Below are 16,402 nucleotides of genomic sequence, written 5' to 3' on the forward strand. Positions count from 1 at the left end.
GTGTTCGTGCATGCTTGTAGTCCCAGGTACTTGAGAGGCTGAGACAGGAGGATTACTTGAGGCCAGAAGTTTGAGGTTACTGTGAGCTATGATCATGCCACTGTACTCCAGCCTGGGTGACAAAGTGAGACCCTGTCTCTTAAAAAAAATAATAATAACCATCACAGCATCACAGTACCCCTCTCATCCATTGTGAGGATTAACTGAGGTAACATACAGAAAGCATCTGACAGAACGGTCCAGGCGCTAGGGAACCAAAAAGCACTGTGGTGTGCACATGTGTTTAAATCCTTTTATCGATGGCATGATTTTAAAGCTGTTTCACTTGAGTGCACAGCAGAGAAGCCATCCTTGGAGAGCTGAGCATGCAGAAAAAGGAAAAAAAAAAGGCTTCAGGGAAAAACACTTGAAATTTTCATTTATCAGAAAGGATTTTGAAATATCTACTGTAATTTCCCCCCCAGTCTTTAAGATAACGTAACTCAGTATGGCATTATGTTGGTACCAACAGTTGCACTCAATGACATATTTTTTTCCTGAGAACAAATATATCAGTGGACATCATCCCTTTTCAGAGCAAATATTTTGTAATGCCCCTTTATTAACCTAAAATAAAATTTACAAATATACTTAATTTATATCAAACCAATATAATGTCCTATTATACCATAATTTAAAAGACATTTAACAGTAATTTATACTACTTTAATACATAAATATTGGGGCAGTAGATTAGAAAACATAATTAGGTTGGCCAGGCGTGGTGGCTCACGCCTGTAATCCCAGCACTTTGGGAGGCCGAGGTGGGCGGATCTCCTGAGGTCAGGAGTTCGAGACCAGCCTGGCTAACATGGTGAAACCTTGTTTCTACTAAAAATACAAAAAACTAGCCAGGTGTGTTGGTGCATGCCTGTAATCCCAGCTACCTGGGAGGCTGAGGTAGCAGAATCACTTGAACCCGGGAGGCGGAGATTGCAGTGAGCCGAGATTACACCATTGCATTCCAGCTTGGGCAATAAGAGTGAAACCCCATCTCAAAAAAAAAAAAAAAAAAAAAGTAGGCATCTATATAGAGAGTCTTCATGAACGCAGGGGCTACAAATGAAGACTGACAGAAATGTGCTGTATTGGTGACTCAAATTCCATAGCTATCATGGCTACCAAACTATGTTACCATTGGAAACATAACTTTCCAAAAGTATATCAATTCTTGGTAAAGACCAAGTGACCGCTTCTCGCTAAAATTCTAAATCTTACAAAGTAAAACTCTTCCCTCAATTTGTACAACTGCATTCCTGGAGAACGCATTATATACTAAAATCATGTAAAAAGATACTGTGTTTTTATATAGCAGAATTATCTGCTTAACTATAAACAGGCTTTTTTAGCTATATAAATGTCCAGCAGGACATTTAAGGGTTACACAGGAGGAGGTAGGTGGGACAAGTGCTCATCCTGTAGGGCTGTCTCTCGTGGTGCAGGACCTCTCGCCTATCATCGGAGCCTCCACCCTCTTTGTGCCAGTAACCCTAACCTGTCATTATGCTAACCAAAAATGTCCCCGCAGTTCCAAAACACCCCGGTTAAAAACCACTGAGATATATAATCAGCTTGTTTTCAGCATGAATTATTAGAAAGAGACCTCTACATTTTATTAAATGAAACAAACAAATAGCATGCAGCACCAGGAAAATGTTCAAGATAAATTCAAAAGTTTTATTGCACCAAATGCCACAGAAAAATGGATCAAAATAATACATAAACAAGTTAAAAAAATTCCCACACAATGACATTGGTATCTATTCAAACTGATCAAAAACGAAGTCCTATCAATTTCTCTTATGGAGCTTCAAATAACAAATTCCAGAATTTTCTCGTTTTTGAAATACCACTTAAGTTTAAGCATATTGCAATCTCACTTTCAAGATATATGGTTCATCATATTTTGACATTTAAAAATTAACATTCAGAGGGGACTGCTTGATTTAGGCAAAAATTATATTAAAATACCCTCTCCCCGAAGCACAATAAAAAACAAATGGTTCACATTTACCAAGAGAAGCTGAAGACATTTTCAATTTAATGTGAAAGTATGCATGAACAAAATATTCTCTAAAGTACATATTAGTGGAAAAATCCAGACATTTAAAAGAATTTTGGGGTACTTTATATTCTTTATTTTTATGTACAACCATCTCTCTCTAGTGAAGAACCTAAAAAGCTACAGACTAAATTTTTATAAAATCTCAGGACCTAATTATAAGAGCCCAAACAATGGTTTAGTATCATTTAGCAAGCGGGGATTTTTCTCCCTCCAAAAACGTTAATTTTGAAAAATATGGTTAAGTTTAAAAAGTTGCAATGTGTAAACGGCAGTTCCATGGGATGTGAAAAGATTATAGTTACTTTCATTAAAAAACAGCACACTTCAGAAAAATGGATTGAAGCCTGTACAAAAAGCTATTTAACACTGATAAAAAATAAAATACTTTGGAATTATGCACAAGTATGGAAGCTACATTTTAAATTTTCATTGTCATGTCTAAAACGTACACAATTACCTTTACATTCATTTCACTTATCAATTTATTAAAAATAAAACTGCAACATGCTAGAAAGAGGTCCATCACAGGGACATTTACAGACTTCTGCTCTGTCATGCCTCACTAGCTTGCTTAGAAAAGCAAGATGCTACAAAAGTTACACTCAACAGGTAAGACTTAAAAGTTGAAGAAACCCTAAAGGTGGAATCCTGTCAACTGAGGTAGATTTCTTTTCTTTTTTTAAAAAAATTGTTTTATGTTTTTTTCTTGAGGTGGGCGTGGGAGCGGGTGGGGTCCCTTTCTTGCCTCTGCGGCTAAGCCAGAATGAAGCCACTGGGTGGTGCACGATGTGTGAGTGGTGGATCACAACACAATTCTGTGTTTTTTTTTTTTTTTTCTTTTTCGCTTTTAGGAAGAGGTTGAATTTAAGACAAAGAAAACTTGAATGTTAAATATTTGAAGATTATAAAATAGCAGCAACATTCTTGGTCTATTTTTGTAGGCAATAGATACGAGGATTAGGTTCTGACTGGAATCCTGAGTGTCGCGGAGACAGCCCCCACACGTGACCCACCTGTAGTTTTCCAACAGGCATTTTTGCAAGAGTGAGTTCTGGAACATCAGATTAAGAGCAAATGAAATTTTCTCAGGCTTTGAGGGGCCTGGGCTGAATTTTTTCAATGTATAGAGTTTAGAATCAACGATTTAAAGCTCAGTGTCCCCTAGATGGGTCTAATGATCAATATGCCACTATGTCCACATTAGAATTAAACTGATTTTGTAACAAGTTATTTTCTATGAAACCCTGGAAGGTGGTGAATGAGGGAAAGTGCCCAAAACATGTAAACAAGAAAAAAGGAACTAGAGAGGAGGGGAATGCTTTAAACTGTAAAAGCTGTAACATCAGCTCTGACAGTTTATTTACACATAATGAGAAACGGATGTGGGATGAGCTGAGCCACAGGTGAGGTTCTTTCTCTCTGTGTAACACAACAGCAAACAATGATGTCATGAAACTACAGAACTTAAAACACCAAAGTCAAATGCTAGGCAACAGGAAACAGGAAAACATTAAAAGGAATGAACATTTCAATTTTCAATGAATGACATAAAATGATAAAGATCTTACAAACCTTAATGCACTCATCTACATTTTGCATCATTAAAAAAAAGAAGAAAAGGTAGTAGTTCTGATTTTTATCAAATAAAAAAATTGAAGTCATTCTAGTCCCTAATAGGGAAATTACTTCATATTCTTAGGTTCCAAGATACGTGAAAAGAACTGGAATTAATTCATAAAACAGTGGAAGGGAATCAGAACCTGGTTAACTGCTTAAGATCTGCAAAGTGCTAAAGATGTTTTGCTTTGCTAGCTTTAGCTCCTGTCTTTTAATGACCAATATTTAGAAGTCTTTTACTTTACCCTGGATGTCAGTACATAGTCTGTTTCATGGTCAGTAAGCTAAAGTTTCTTTCATATTAACAGAAAATTAAGTTTTTTTTTGTTTTGTTTTGTTTTGCATGAACTTTGGGAAATCATTTTGGTCGGTTTTATACAATGGGTAAGTTAATTTCTGGAAAGATGTTTTGAAAAGGATGCAGGAATTAGAAGGCACAGAAATGATAATATAAAAATTTAGATCATGTATGGATTTTTTCTAAATGTTCAAGCAATCATCCTGAATGTTCATGAGTCATCCTGAACTGCTGCAGGTTCATTTCCCGCCAGGACAGCTGTGCCTTTTAAAGTAAAAATAGTCATTTGTGTTAACTATAAGAAAAAAGTGGCTTCAGTTGGAAGAACTTACCAACAGAAACACTCTTGAGCTTATAGAAGTAACTTTGGTAAATGGCCTCTCTTAAAAAGGCTGCTGAAAGCTCTAAAATATAAGGATAAAACATATAGTTTCAGACTGTACACTTTGCTGTTACAAACTACATCTTGATGGGATTAAGAGGCTACATTGATTCTTGGGTTTATTGCACCAACAATCCATCTCTGACCTACCTGTGGCTGCATCTGAAACAAGGTAAACTCCAAGAAGAAATGAAAACAGTGGGTCCCTAAAGCACTCTTCCCAACAAGCAATTCTCTTACAAGTTTTGTGTCAGTCACTGCTACAGCCACTGGAGCTGAAGATGGCACAATGTGGCTCTCTTTGCTTTACCTTGTGTAAAAAGCAAACTGTGACCTGGAATCCAAAGTCTGTGTTCTGACTGTTGTCTCAGAATAGCAAAATATGTTTTCCCCAGTTTGGGGAGCTCATGCTTAAACCCAGAAGCAGTTTCCTACTGGAATGTTACGTACACGGCTGACCACCCCGCTCAAGTCGCTTGCCTTTATTCTGCCTAAACAGCACAAGGCGATCTGTTGCAACAGCTTAATGTTTAGTGTAGTGCTTATGTTTCCTCCCACCAAAAAGGTCAGTCTCTTTGTTGATTCATGGGTAACAAATGGCCTGAAGTGTTCACGACAATCACAAATGCCATTATATCAAGTAAACCTAAGTCTTCAATGAAGCATCAGCTTGATGGCAAAAACAGAAAACAAAAAGGTGGAATGACTGTTTCTGTTTGCTCTGCTCATGCTTTCGACATCACAGAGAGCTTATTCCTTTCTCCTTCAGTTGAGAATTTGATTTTTTTCTTCCAAGGAAGAACTGTCCTGAGCTTTAGCTTATAAGAGTATTTGAGCCACATAAGGAGAATGAGTACTGGCAATAGCAGTCAACAGAGGCAGGTCGTTGGATTCAATCCTGAATATTGAGAAAAGAAAAGAATATTACTTTAAAAGAGCATGGTTTTATGAGAAAGTATTATTTCTAGGTACTAAGTTTATCATTTAAAACTAATGAAAAAGTAAAACAGATGGAAGGATAATAAACTTACTCTTTTTATAAAATATTCCAGTGGACACTGACCAGGGAGGCAAAGGGAGAGAAAGACAGGAAGTGTGTTGTGCCTGTGTGTGGACATAAAGCTCTTTCTCCCTTGGCAGGGGTCACCAGACTTTCTAACTTTCCTGTATTCCCTATATAACTTCATTGTATCATACTTTAAGGTTTTCTCCTTATAAACTCATTCTTCCAGTCAACACTCCTAAATGCATACTGATTTTTCACCTAAGTTCAAACTGGTCTTAGAAAAATGGTGATGGTAGCAATTTCTTACAAAACATTGGGAATTTGTACAAAGGTTATTACAACTGGGATCCTCACTGAGCATTTAAGCCACAAGATTCTGAGAGCAAAGTGACACTAAAAGATACTGGGTTAAGAGACATCATGGTTTCAAGTGGACACAGCTTTGGCTGCCTCTCTTACAGCAGAGGTGGATACAGTATGGGCACTGGCTAAAAATGATGCCAGGTGTTATGAAAAAAAAATTGAACTGTTTCAGTCTGTGGAGTATGTCCTAATTCTTACCCTTGAATTCCTCAAAATAAAAATAAAACAGTAGCTGGCATTACCTCATGGAATTTTCTAGTCCTTCTCCAGTAATGCTACGTACAGATCTGATTTCAGAGTGTACAGAAGTTCTCTAGTACTTTTAGTGCTACTGGCCCTGACTATAGGAGGAAGGGGATAAAGGAAGGATGAACATGGGTCCACTAATAATTCACGAAGAAGACCTGGAGATGAGTGCACAGGGGAATAAAAGCTTATGATTACAGGTGTTGATGCACACCTGTAAGGTTCAAGGACGAGGTAAAGACCTTGAAATGTAAGGTACACATCTGGCAATGGAAAATTTCTAATAAGGCAAGATGGCCGAATAGGAACAGCTCCGGTCTGCAGCTCCCAGTGAGATCGACACAGAAGGCAGGTGATTTCTGCATTTCCAACTGAGGTACCCGGTTCATCTCATTGGGACTGGTGGGACAGTGGGTGCAGCCCACGAAGGGTAAGCAGAAGCAGGGTAGGGTGTTGCTTCACCCAAGAAGTGCAAGGGGTCGGGGAATTGTCTCTCCTACCCAAGGGAGGCTGTGAGGAACTCAGTATCCGCACTCCAGCCCAGATACTGCACTTTTCCGATGGCCTTCGCAACCCACAGACCAGGAGAATCCCTCGGGTGTGTACACCACCAGGGCCCTGGGTTTCAAGAACAAAACTGGGCAGCTATTTGGGCAGACACCGAGCTAGCTGCAAGAGTTTTTTTTTCCATACCCCAGTGGCACCTGGAACACCAGTGAGACAGAACTGTTCACTCCCCTGGAAAGGGGGCTGAAGCCAGGGAGCCAAGTGGTCTGGCTCAGCTGGTCCCACCCCTACAGGGCCCAGCAAGCTAAGGTCCACTGGCTTGAAATTCTCACTGCCAGCACTGCAGTCTGTGGTTGACCTGGGACGTTTGAGGTTGGAGGGGGGAGGGGCATCCGCCATTGCTGAGGCTTGAGTAAGCAGTTTTACCCTCACAGTGTGAACAAAGCCACCTGGAAGTTTGAACTGGGCAGAGCCCACAGCAGCTCAGCAAGGCCACTAGGGCCAGACTGTCTCTCTAGATACCTCCTCTCTGGGCAGGGCATCTTTAAAAAAAGGCAGCAGCCCCAGTTAAGGGTTTATAGAGAAAACCCCCATCTCCCTGGGACAGAGCACCTGGGGGAAGGGGCGGCTGTGGCACAGCTTCAGCAGACTTAAACGTCCCTGCCTGATGGCTCTGAAGACAGCAGCAGATCCCCCACAGAGCGTCTGAGCTCTGCTAAGGGTCAGACTGCCTCCTCAAGTGGGTCCCTGACCCCTGTGTATCCTGACTGGGAGACACCTCCCAGTAGGGGCCGACAGAACCTCATACAGGAGAGCTCTGGCTGGAATCTGGTGGGTGCAACTCTGGGACGAAGCTTCCAGAGGAAGGAACAGGCAGCAATCTTTGCTGTTCTGCAGCCTCTGCTGGTGATATCCAGGCAAACAGGGTTTGGAGTGGACCTCCAACAAACCACAGCAGACCTGCAGCAGAGAGGCCTGTTAGAAGGAAAACTAACAGAAAGCAGCCACATCAACATCAACAAAAAGGACATTCACTCAGAGACCCCATCCGAAGGTCACCAACATTAAAGACCAAAGGTAGATAAAGATGGGGAGAAACCAGTGCAAAAAGGCTGAAAATTCCAAAAACCAGAATGCCTCTCTTCTCCAAAGGATCACAACTCCTTGTCAGCACAGAAACAAAACTGGATGGCGAATTGAGTTTGACGAATTGACAGAAGTAGGCTTCAGAAGGTGGGTAATAACAAACTCCTCTGAGCTAAAGGAACATGTTCTAACCCAATGCAAGGAAGCTAAGAACCTTGAAAAAAGGTCAGATGAATTGCTAACTAGAATAACCAGTTTAGAGAAGAACATAAATGACCTGATGGAGTTGAAAAACACAGCACGAGAACTTCGTAAAGCATACACAAGTATCAATAGATGGATCAATCAAGTGGAAGAAAGGATATCAGAGATTGAAGATCAACTTAATGAAACAAAGTGTGAAGACAAGATTACAAGAAAAATGAAAAGGAATGAACAAAGCCTCCAAGAAATATGAGACTATGTGAAAAGACCAAATCTACGTTTGATTGGTGTACCTGAAAGTGACAGGGAGAATGGAAACAAGTTGGAAAACACACTTCAGGTTATTATCCAGGAGAACGTCCCCAACCTAGCAAGGCAGGCCAACATTCAAATGCAGGAAATACAGAGAACACTACAAAGAAGAGTTTGTAAAACTTTTTTTTTTTTTTTTTTACAAACTTTGTACACTGTAAACTTTTGTTAAACTTTGTACACTCTAAAAAGTGTACAAAGAGAACACTCCTCGAGAAGAGCACCCCAAGACACATAATGGTCAGATTCACCAAGGTTGAAATGAAGGAACAAATGTTAAGGGCAGCCAGAGAGAAAGGTCAGGTTACCCACAAAGGGAAGCCCATCAGACTAACAGCAGATCTCTCGGCAGAAACTCTACAAGCCAGAAGAGAGTGGGGGCCAATATTCCACGTTCTTAAAATAATATTTGTGGCATGTGCCTGTAATCCCAGCTACTCTGGAGGCTGAGGCAGAGAACTGCTTAAACCTGGAGGGGCAGAGGTTGCAGTGAGCTGAGATTGCGCCACTGCACTCCAGCCTGGGCGACAGAGCGAGACTCCATCTCCAAAAAAAAGAATTTTCAACCCAGAATTTCATATCCAGCCAAACTAAGCTTCATAAGCAAAGGGAGAAATAAAATCCTTTACAGATAAGCAAATGCTGAGGGATTTTGACACCACCAGGCCTGCTGTACAAGAGCTCCTGAAGGAAGCACTAAACATAGAAAGGAAACATTGGTACCAGCCACTGCAAAAACATACCAAATTGTAAAGACCATCAACACTATGAAGAAACTGCATCAATTAATGGGCAAAAAAACCCAGCTAGCATCACAATGACAGGATTACATTCACATATAACAATATTAACCTTAAATGTAATATGGGCTAAATGCCCCAAATAAAAGACACAGACTGGCAAATTGGATAAAGAGTCAAGACCCATCATTGTGCTGTATTCAGGAGACCCATCCCACGTGCAAAGACACACATAGGCTTAAAATAAAGGGATGGAGGAAGATCTACCAAGCAAATGGAAAGCAAAAAAAAGCAGAGGTTGCAATCCTAGTCCTGATAAAACAGATTTTAAACCAACAGAGATCAAAGAGACAAGGGCATTACATAATGGTAAAGGGATTAATGCAACAAGAAGAGCTAACTATCCTAAATACACATGCACCCAATACAGGAGCACCCAGATTCATAAAGCAAGTTCTTAGAGACCTACAAAGAGACTTAGGCTCTCACACAATAATAGTGGTAGACTTTAATACCCCATTGTCAATATTAGATCAACGAGACAGAAAATTAACAGGGATATTCAGGACTTGAACTCAGTTCTGGACCAAGTGGATGTAACAGACATCTACAGAATTCTACACCCCAAATCATTCTTCTCAGCACCTCATCACACTTATTCTAAAACTGGCCACATAACTGGAAGTAAAGCACTCCTCAGCAAATGTAAAAGAAAGGAAATAATAACAGTCTGAGACCACAATGCAATCAAATTAGAACTCGGGATTAAGAAACTCACCCAAAACCACACAACTACATGGAAACTGAACAACATTCTCCTGAATAACTACTGGGTAAATAAAGAAATGAAGGCAGAAATAAATAAGTTATTTGAATCCAATGAGAACAATGACACAGCGTACCAGAATCTCTGGGACACATTTAAAGCAGTGTTTAGAGGGAAATTTACAGCACTAAATGCTCACAAGAGAAAGCAGGAAAGATCTAAAATCGACACCCTAACATCACATTTAAAAGAACTAGAGAAGCAAGAGCAAACAAATTAAAAAGCTAGCAGAAGACAAGAAATAACTAAGAGCAGAAATGAAGGAGACATAAAAAAACCCTTCAAAAAAATCAATGAATCCAGGAGCTGGTTTTTTGAAAAGATCAACAAAATAGACCGCTAACCAGACTAACAAAGAAGAAAGGAGAGAATATTCAAATAGATGGAACAAAAAATGATAAAGGGGAGATCACCACTGATCCTACAGAAGTACAAACTACCATCAGAGAATACTGTAAATACCTCTATGCAAATAAACTAGAAAATCTAGAAGAAATGGATAAATTCCTGGGCACATACACCCTCCCAAGTCTAAACTAGGAAGGAGTCAAATCCCTGAATAGACCAATAAAAGTTCTGAAATTGAGGCAGTAATTAATAGCCTACCAACCAAAAAATGTCCAGGACCAGATGGATTCACAGCCAAATTCTACCAGAGGTACAAAGAGGAGCTGGTATCATTCCTTCTGAAACTATTCCAAACAATACAAAAAGAGGGACTCCTGCCTAACTCATTTTATGAGGCCAGCATTATCCTGATACCAAAACCTGGCAGAGACACAACAAAAAAAGAAAATTTCAGGCCAATATCCCTGATGAACATCGATGCAAAAATCCTCAATAAAGTACTGGCAAACCGAATCCAGCAGCACATCAAAAAGCTTATCCATCACAATCCAGTTAGCTTCATCCCTGGGATGCAAGGCTGGTTCAGTATACACAAATCAATAAATGTAATCTATCACATAAACAGAACCAATGACAAAAACCAGATGATTATCTCAATAGATGCAGAAAAAGCCTTTGACAAAATTCAACACCCCTTCATGCTATAAACTCTCAATAAACTAGGTATTGATGGAATGTATACCAAAATAATAAGAGCTATTTATGACAAACCCACAGCCAATATCATATTGAATGGGCAAAAACTGGAAGAATTCCCTTTGAAAACCAGCACAAGACAAGGATGCCCTCTCTCACCACTCCTATTCAACTATTCAACACAGTATTGGAAGTTCTGGCCAGGACAGGACAATCAGGCAAGAGAAAGAAACAAAGAGTATTCAAATAGGAAGAGAGGAAGTCAAATTGTCTGTTTGCAGATGACATGATTGTATATTTGGAAAACCCCATCATCTGAGCCCAAAATCTCCTTAAGCTGATAAGCAACTCCAGCAAAGTCTCAGGATACAAACTCAATGTGCAAAAATCACAAGCATTCCTATACACCAATAACAGACAAACAGCCAAATCATGAGTGAACTCCCATTCACAATTGCTACAAAGAGAATAAAATACCTAGTAATATAACTTACAAGAGATGTGAAGGACCCCTTCAAGGAGAACTGCAAACCACTGCTCAAGGAAATAAGAGAGGACACAAATAAACAAACATTCCATGCTCATGGACAGGAAGAATCAATATTGTGAAAACGGCCATACTGCCCAAAGTAATTTATAGATCCAATGCTATCCCCATCAAGCTCCCATGGACATTCTTCATAGAATTGGAAAAAACTACTTTAAATTTCATATGGAACCAAAAAAGAGCCCGCATAGCCAAGACAATCCTAAGCAAAAAGAACAAAGCTGGAGGCATCATGCTACCTGCCTTCAAACTCTACAACAAGGCTGTGGTAACCAAAACAGCATGGTACTGGTACCAAAACAGATATATAGACCAATGGAACAGTACAGAGGCCTCAGAAATAACACTACACATCTGCAACTATCTGATCTTTGACAAACCTGACAAAAACAGGAAATGGGGAAAGGATTCCCTATTTAATACACGGTGTTGGGAAAACTGGCTAGCCATATGCAGAAAACTGAAACTGGACCCCTTCCTTACACCTTATACAAAAATTAACTCAAGATGGATTAAAGACATAAACCTAAAACCTAAAACCATAAAAACCCTAGAAGAAAACTTCGACAATACCATTCAGGACATAGGCATGGGCAAAGACTTCATGACTAAAACACCAAAAGCAATGGCAACGAAAGCCAAAATTGACAAATGGGATCTAATTAAAGAGTTTCTGCACAGCAAAAGAAACTATCATCAGAGTGAATAGGCAACCTATAGAATGGGAGAACATTTTTGCAATCCATCCATCTGACAAAGGGCTAATATCAAGATGCTACAAGGAAATTAAATTTACAAGAAAAAAACAACCCCATCAAAAAGTGGGCGAAGGATATGAACAGACACTTCTCAAAAGAAGACATTTATGTGGCCAACAAACACATGAAAAAAAGCTTATCACTGATCATCAGAGAAATGCAAATCAAAACCACAATGAGATACTATCTCAGGCCAGTTCCAATGGCAATCATTAAAAAGTCAGGAAACAACAGATGCTGGAGAGGATGTGGAGAAATAGGAACAGTTTTACACTGTTGATGGGAGTGTAAATTAGTTCAATCACTGTGGAAAACAGTGTGGTGATTCCTCAAGGATCTAGAACTAGAAATACCCTTTGACCCAGCAATCCCATTACTGGGTATATACCCAAAGGATTATAAATCATTCTACTATAAGGACACATGCACACGTATATTTATTGTGGCAGTATTCACAACAGCAAAGACTTGGAACCAACCCAAATGCCTATCAATGATAGACCGGATAAAGCAAAAGTGGCACATACACACCATGGAATACTATATGCAACCATAAAAAGGATGAGTTCGTGTCCTTGGCAGGGACATGGATGAAGCTGGAAACCATCATTCTCAGCAAATTAACACAAGAACAGAAAACCAAACACCGCATGTCCTCCCTCATAAGTGGGAGTTGAACAATGAGAACACATGGACACAGGGAGGGGAATATCACACACTAGGGCCTACTGGAGGGTTGGGGGCTGGGGGTGGGATAGCATTAGGAGAAGTACCTAATGTAGATGACGGGTTGATGGGTACAGTAAACGTGCATGGCATGTGTATACCTATGTAACAAACCTGCACATTCTGCACGTTTCCCTGAACTTAAAAGTACATTAAAAAAAAAAAATCTATTAAGGCAGGATTGAAGTGTGAGGCTGGTAGAGAGATATAAACAAATGCAAAAACATAAATGACAAAGGGACATGTTGCAAGTTAACTGCAAAAGCAAACACCTCATAAGGGGGAAATACCTTGTAAATAAAGTATATAAGAATAATCTATGACAGGAAATGCCAAGAGCCAAACAACACAGGCGTCACATTCTGGGTGTGAAAGATGAGAAATCTAAAGAAAATATGAAAGCCCCAGTCTCTTAGGAGGCTTTGAGAATTTAAACGTCGACATTATAAACAATATTTTCTTCTCCCAAGTGAGGGGAATCAGCATCATGGATAAGTGGGGCAATTCCCCAAATGTACAATGTCTTTCTGTTCTCTTTTGAAATATCAAGCAGATAGTAAAACAAAAGTCAGAATTAGTTCCCCTAGGGAAATTATGGCAAATACCCTCTGGAGGATGACAGGCATTTTTAGTAACATACAAGTCTCCTCTTCAGTGGGCTTATAATAAGGGAGAAGGACAGACACGCAGGCAGGCTCCTCAAGCCTAGAAGGGCCTTTCCTGCCACCAGGTGGAATGTGCCCACCTACTCCTCCTCCAGGAAGTGAAATGTAAACACAAGCTGCTGCGGCATGTCCCACAGCTTGTGACTTCAGCATCTTACTCAGTTACTAGAAACGGGCAGTGTGGGATTAACAGAGAGGCGTAACAAAGCATGACCAGCCTAAAGCCCTGCCATTCTCTGTGGGTGTGAAACCCAGTATCAGATAAAGGCACATGCTGTTCATTGGGGAGCTGCAGAGGCATGTATCTGATGGACTCCACATACTTTGATGGGTTACCAGGGCCTCAGGTTTAGGGTGGCACAGGCTAAACATGTTAGTGGGTACAATGCTAGGGATACCCATTAAAGGGAGAAGTAGCGGCACTTGCCAGAACTCACCCCAGTACGACACCTAATTCTTTCACATGGACTCGTGTGTGTCCCCGGAGATATTCAGACAGCATTTTGCTTTTAAGGTACATCTCCTGTAGTCTATCTTCAAGATGCATGATGCACTGCAAAGCCAAGAACATTCACAATGAGGGCTAGAAGTCAAATCTCTGCCAACATTTTAAAAGTCAGAAATTTCTTAATTCATTTCTAACTATACAGCTTTAATCTCATCTGTTTCAAACACAGTTAAAAAATCACAAGCCATCTCAAACCCTACCACTACCAGGTATAAGAATAGGTTCTTGTAAAACAAAGTTTACTTTTGCTAACTATTAAGATTTACATATGTATTATTCTAGTCTTTCTAAACAAGTATTTTTTCACAGTTGAAATCATTCCAAAAGTATGTTTCTTGCCTTTAAAAACTTTATAATAATCCTTTTCCACATTAAGAACTCCTTGATATAATTTTTATAGCTAAACAATCTTGAGAATGTGAATTTACATGTAACCACATAGCAATTTGCATTTTTGTTGTAAATAATTTAGTAAACAGTATGGTTTTTGTTGTTTTTTTCCCCCAATATCTCAGATTACTTTGGCCCAGTACATTTCCAGAGGAGACTGACTGGAAGAGGTCATTCTGAACCTCCCCCACAACTTTTTTTTTTTCTTTTGCTTTCAAGAATATTTTAACTAGGTCTTTAATAACAATAAAGAAAAGGCAATTATTTTCAGGACATCTTTACCCTTGGAATTGTGTTCAGCTTCATTTTTTAGAGAACAGCAACCATCTGTGTCTTTCACCAGAGGCAAATGCTTTTGCATTTGGCAGGCAGAGCTACCCGAGCATCTTCAGTAAGACACCTGATGGCTTTGGCAAGGGTAATTCCATCATACATAATTTTCTTCTAGACCATTAGGCCTGTTATTTTCAAGGTAAAAAGATTAACAGATGCATTTGAAAATGTTGATCTTGACCATCTGGGCTGATCAGTGACATGGAAAAAATATCTATCAGAGATGCAATCTTTTCAGTTTTTCGTTGGTTTAAAATCTTAAATGCATTGTGTCAGGTGGATGAAACACAACTGCTAAGTGACTAAGAGTAATAAAGCAAGGAGGATTTCACCAATTCTCATGGAAATGATCCTCCAAGTAAAGTGGCAAAAGGATCTCTTATTAGCTTTAAGTTCCTTACGGAGTGAAACAGAAAATTTTTAATAAGTCACAAAATATTAAAAACAATATTCATATTACATTGAATCTTTTCTGTTTAGAAAAAGTAATTACAGTGTTCACAGTCTATATGAAAACTGTATGATGCAACGTGGAAATAAAAACTGTGGTCTATATGAAATATATACTAGATGTGAAATCAAAGCATTTAGATAACTTTTAGCCAGGCGCAATGGCTCACGCATGTAATCCCAGCACTTTGGGAGGCTGAGGAAGGAGGATCACTTGAGCCCAGGAGTTCAAGATCAGCCTAGGCAACATATGGAGCCCCTGTCTCTACAAAAATTAAAAAATTACCTGGGCATAGTGGCACACACCTGTAGTTCTAGTTACCCGGGAGGCTGAGGTGGGAGGATTGCTTAAGCCCAGGAGATCAAGGCTGCAGTGAGCCAAGATCATACTACTGCATTATAACCCAGGTAACAAAATGAGATTCTGTCTCAAAAACAAACAAACACAAAAAAACTAAAACCATCTTTTAAAAGACTTGATTATTCAATTGAACCATGCTGGGGGCTTTTTTTTAAACTCCTCTTTCTGGGATTTTATTCCTGACATGGATTTCTCCAATTTTTAACTTCTGAAATTTCAAATAGCTACTTTCTCTTTTTGTATTGAAGGTTCTAAAAGCCATTTCATCACAGGTTTCATTCAGGTGGTTTTTTAAAGGAGAATTTTAAACTGCAGATAAAATTTTCTTTGATCTTGGTTTTGTCAGGTTAAATAAGTCATTCATACTAGTAAGTGCTTGAACATACTTCTGTCCAAATGAAGTCAAAAGAATTAACTACAACAATTTATTGCTTTGATAACCAAGATATCAACTATGACAAGACCCATGTATTATAGAATGAAATATAAAAGTTTGGCAAATATTTATGAAGTAAACTATGAAGTCTAATATACATTCCTTCTCTTACAGAAAAGGAAGCATTAGCCTCTAAATCAGCATAATTCAACCTGCTTTTAGAAGGAGAAACTGCCTACTACTGTAGAACAAAAAATAAGATCATAATAATCCGTAAGTGCTTCTCATATTGCCCCGGGACAGATGTCCTGCAAGAGTACGCTTCAGCTTAAAGCCCAAATAAAGAGTTTGGAAAAAAGTTGTTGTCAGTCTTTGCAACCATTGTTTCATGAAACTAACTGTTATTGACTATCAAACTAATAGTAACTGTTTACTGAGTGCTTATAACATCTAACACTATTCCAAGTGCTTTACATTCATTCTCTAATATAATTTCATAACCATATGAGATAGCTTCTATTATTTCCCCAGCTTTGCAGATAAGGAAATTAAG

General features: G+C 39.2%; 2 protein-coding genes across 3 annotated transcripts in view; one reads left to right on the top strand and one right to left on the bottom strand.

Moving 5' to 3' along the window:
* Positions 1-16,208, top strand: part of LOC105524437 (chromosome unknown open reading frame, human C4orf45) — a 140,981-nt gene extending 124,773 nt beyond the window's left edge. Inside the window, exon 5 of the mRNA XM_011959699.1 lies at positions 16,024-16,208. Within this exon, the coding sequence (XP_011815089.1) occupies positions 16,024-16,038 (15 nt within the window). The 3' untranslated portion in view covers positions 16,039-16,208. The remainder of the gene's footprint in view (positions 1-16,023) is intronic.
* FNIP2 (folliculin interacting protein 2) overlaps positions 1,696-16,402 on the bottom strand; it is a 139,081-nt gene continuing 124,374 nt past the window's right edge. For both annotated transcript variants that reach the window (XM_011959698.1, XM_011959697.1), the window contains 2 exons: positions 13,869-13,984; positions 1,696-5,299 (listed from right to left, as the gene is read on the bottom strand). In XM_011959698.1, coding sequence (XP_011815088.1) covers positions 5,221-5,299; positions 13,869-13,984 — 195 coding nt within the window. In that variant the 3' untranslated portion in view covers positions 1,696-5,220. The remainder of the gene's footprint in view (positions 5,300-13,868; positions 13,985-16,402) is intronic.

The sequence above is a fragment of the Colobus angolensis genome, unplaced genomic scaffold, assembly GCF_000951035.1.
Source record: "Colobus angolensis palliatus isolate OR3802 unplaced genomic scaffold, Cang.pa_1.0 Scaffold5, whole genome shotgun sequence".
Classification (NCBI taxonomy): domain Eukaryota; kingdom Metazoa; phylum Chordata; class Mammalia; order Primates; family Cercopithecidae; genus Colobus; species Colobus angolensis.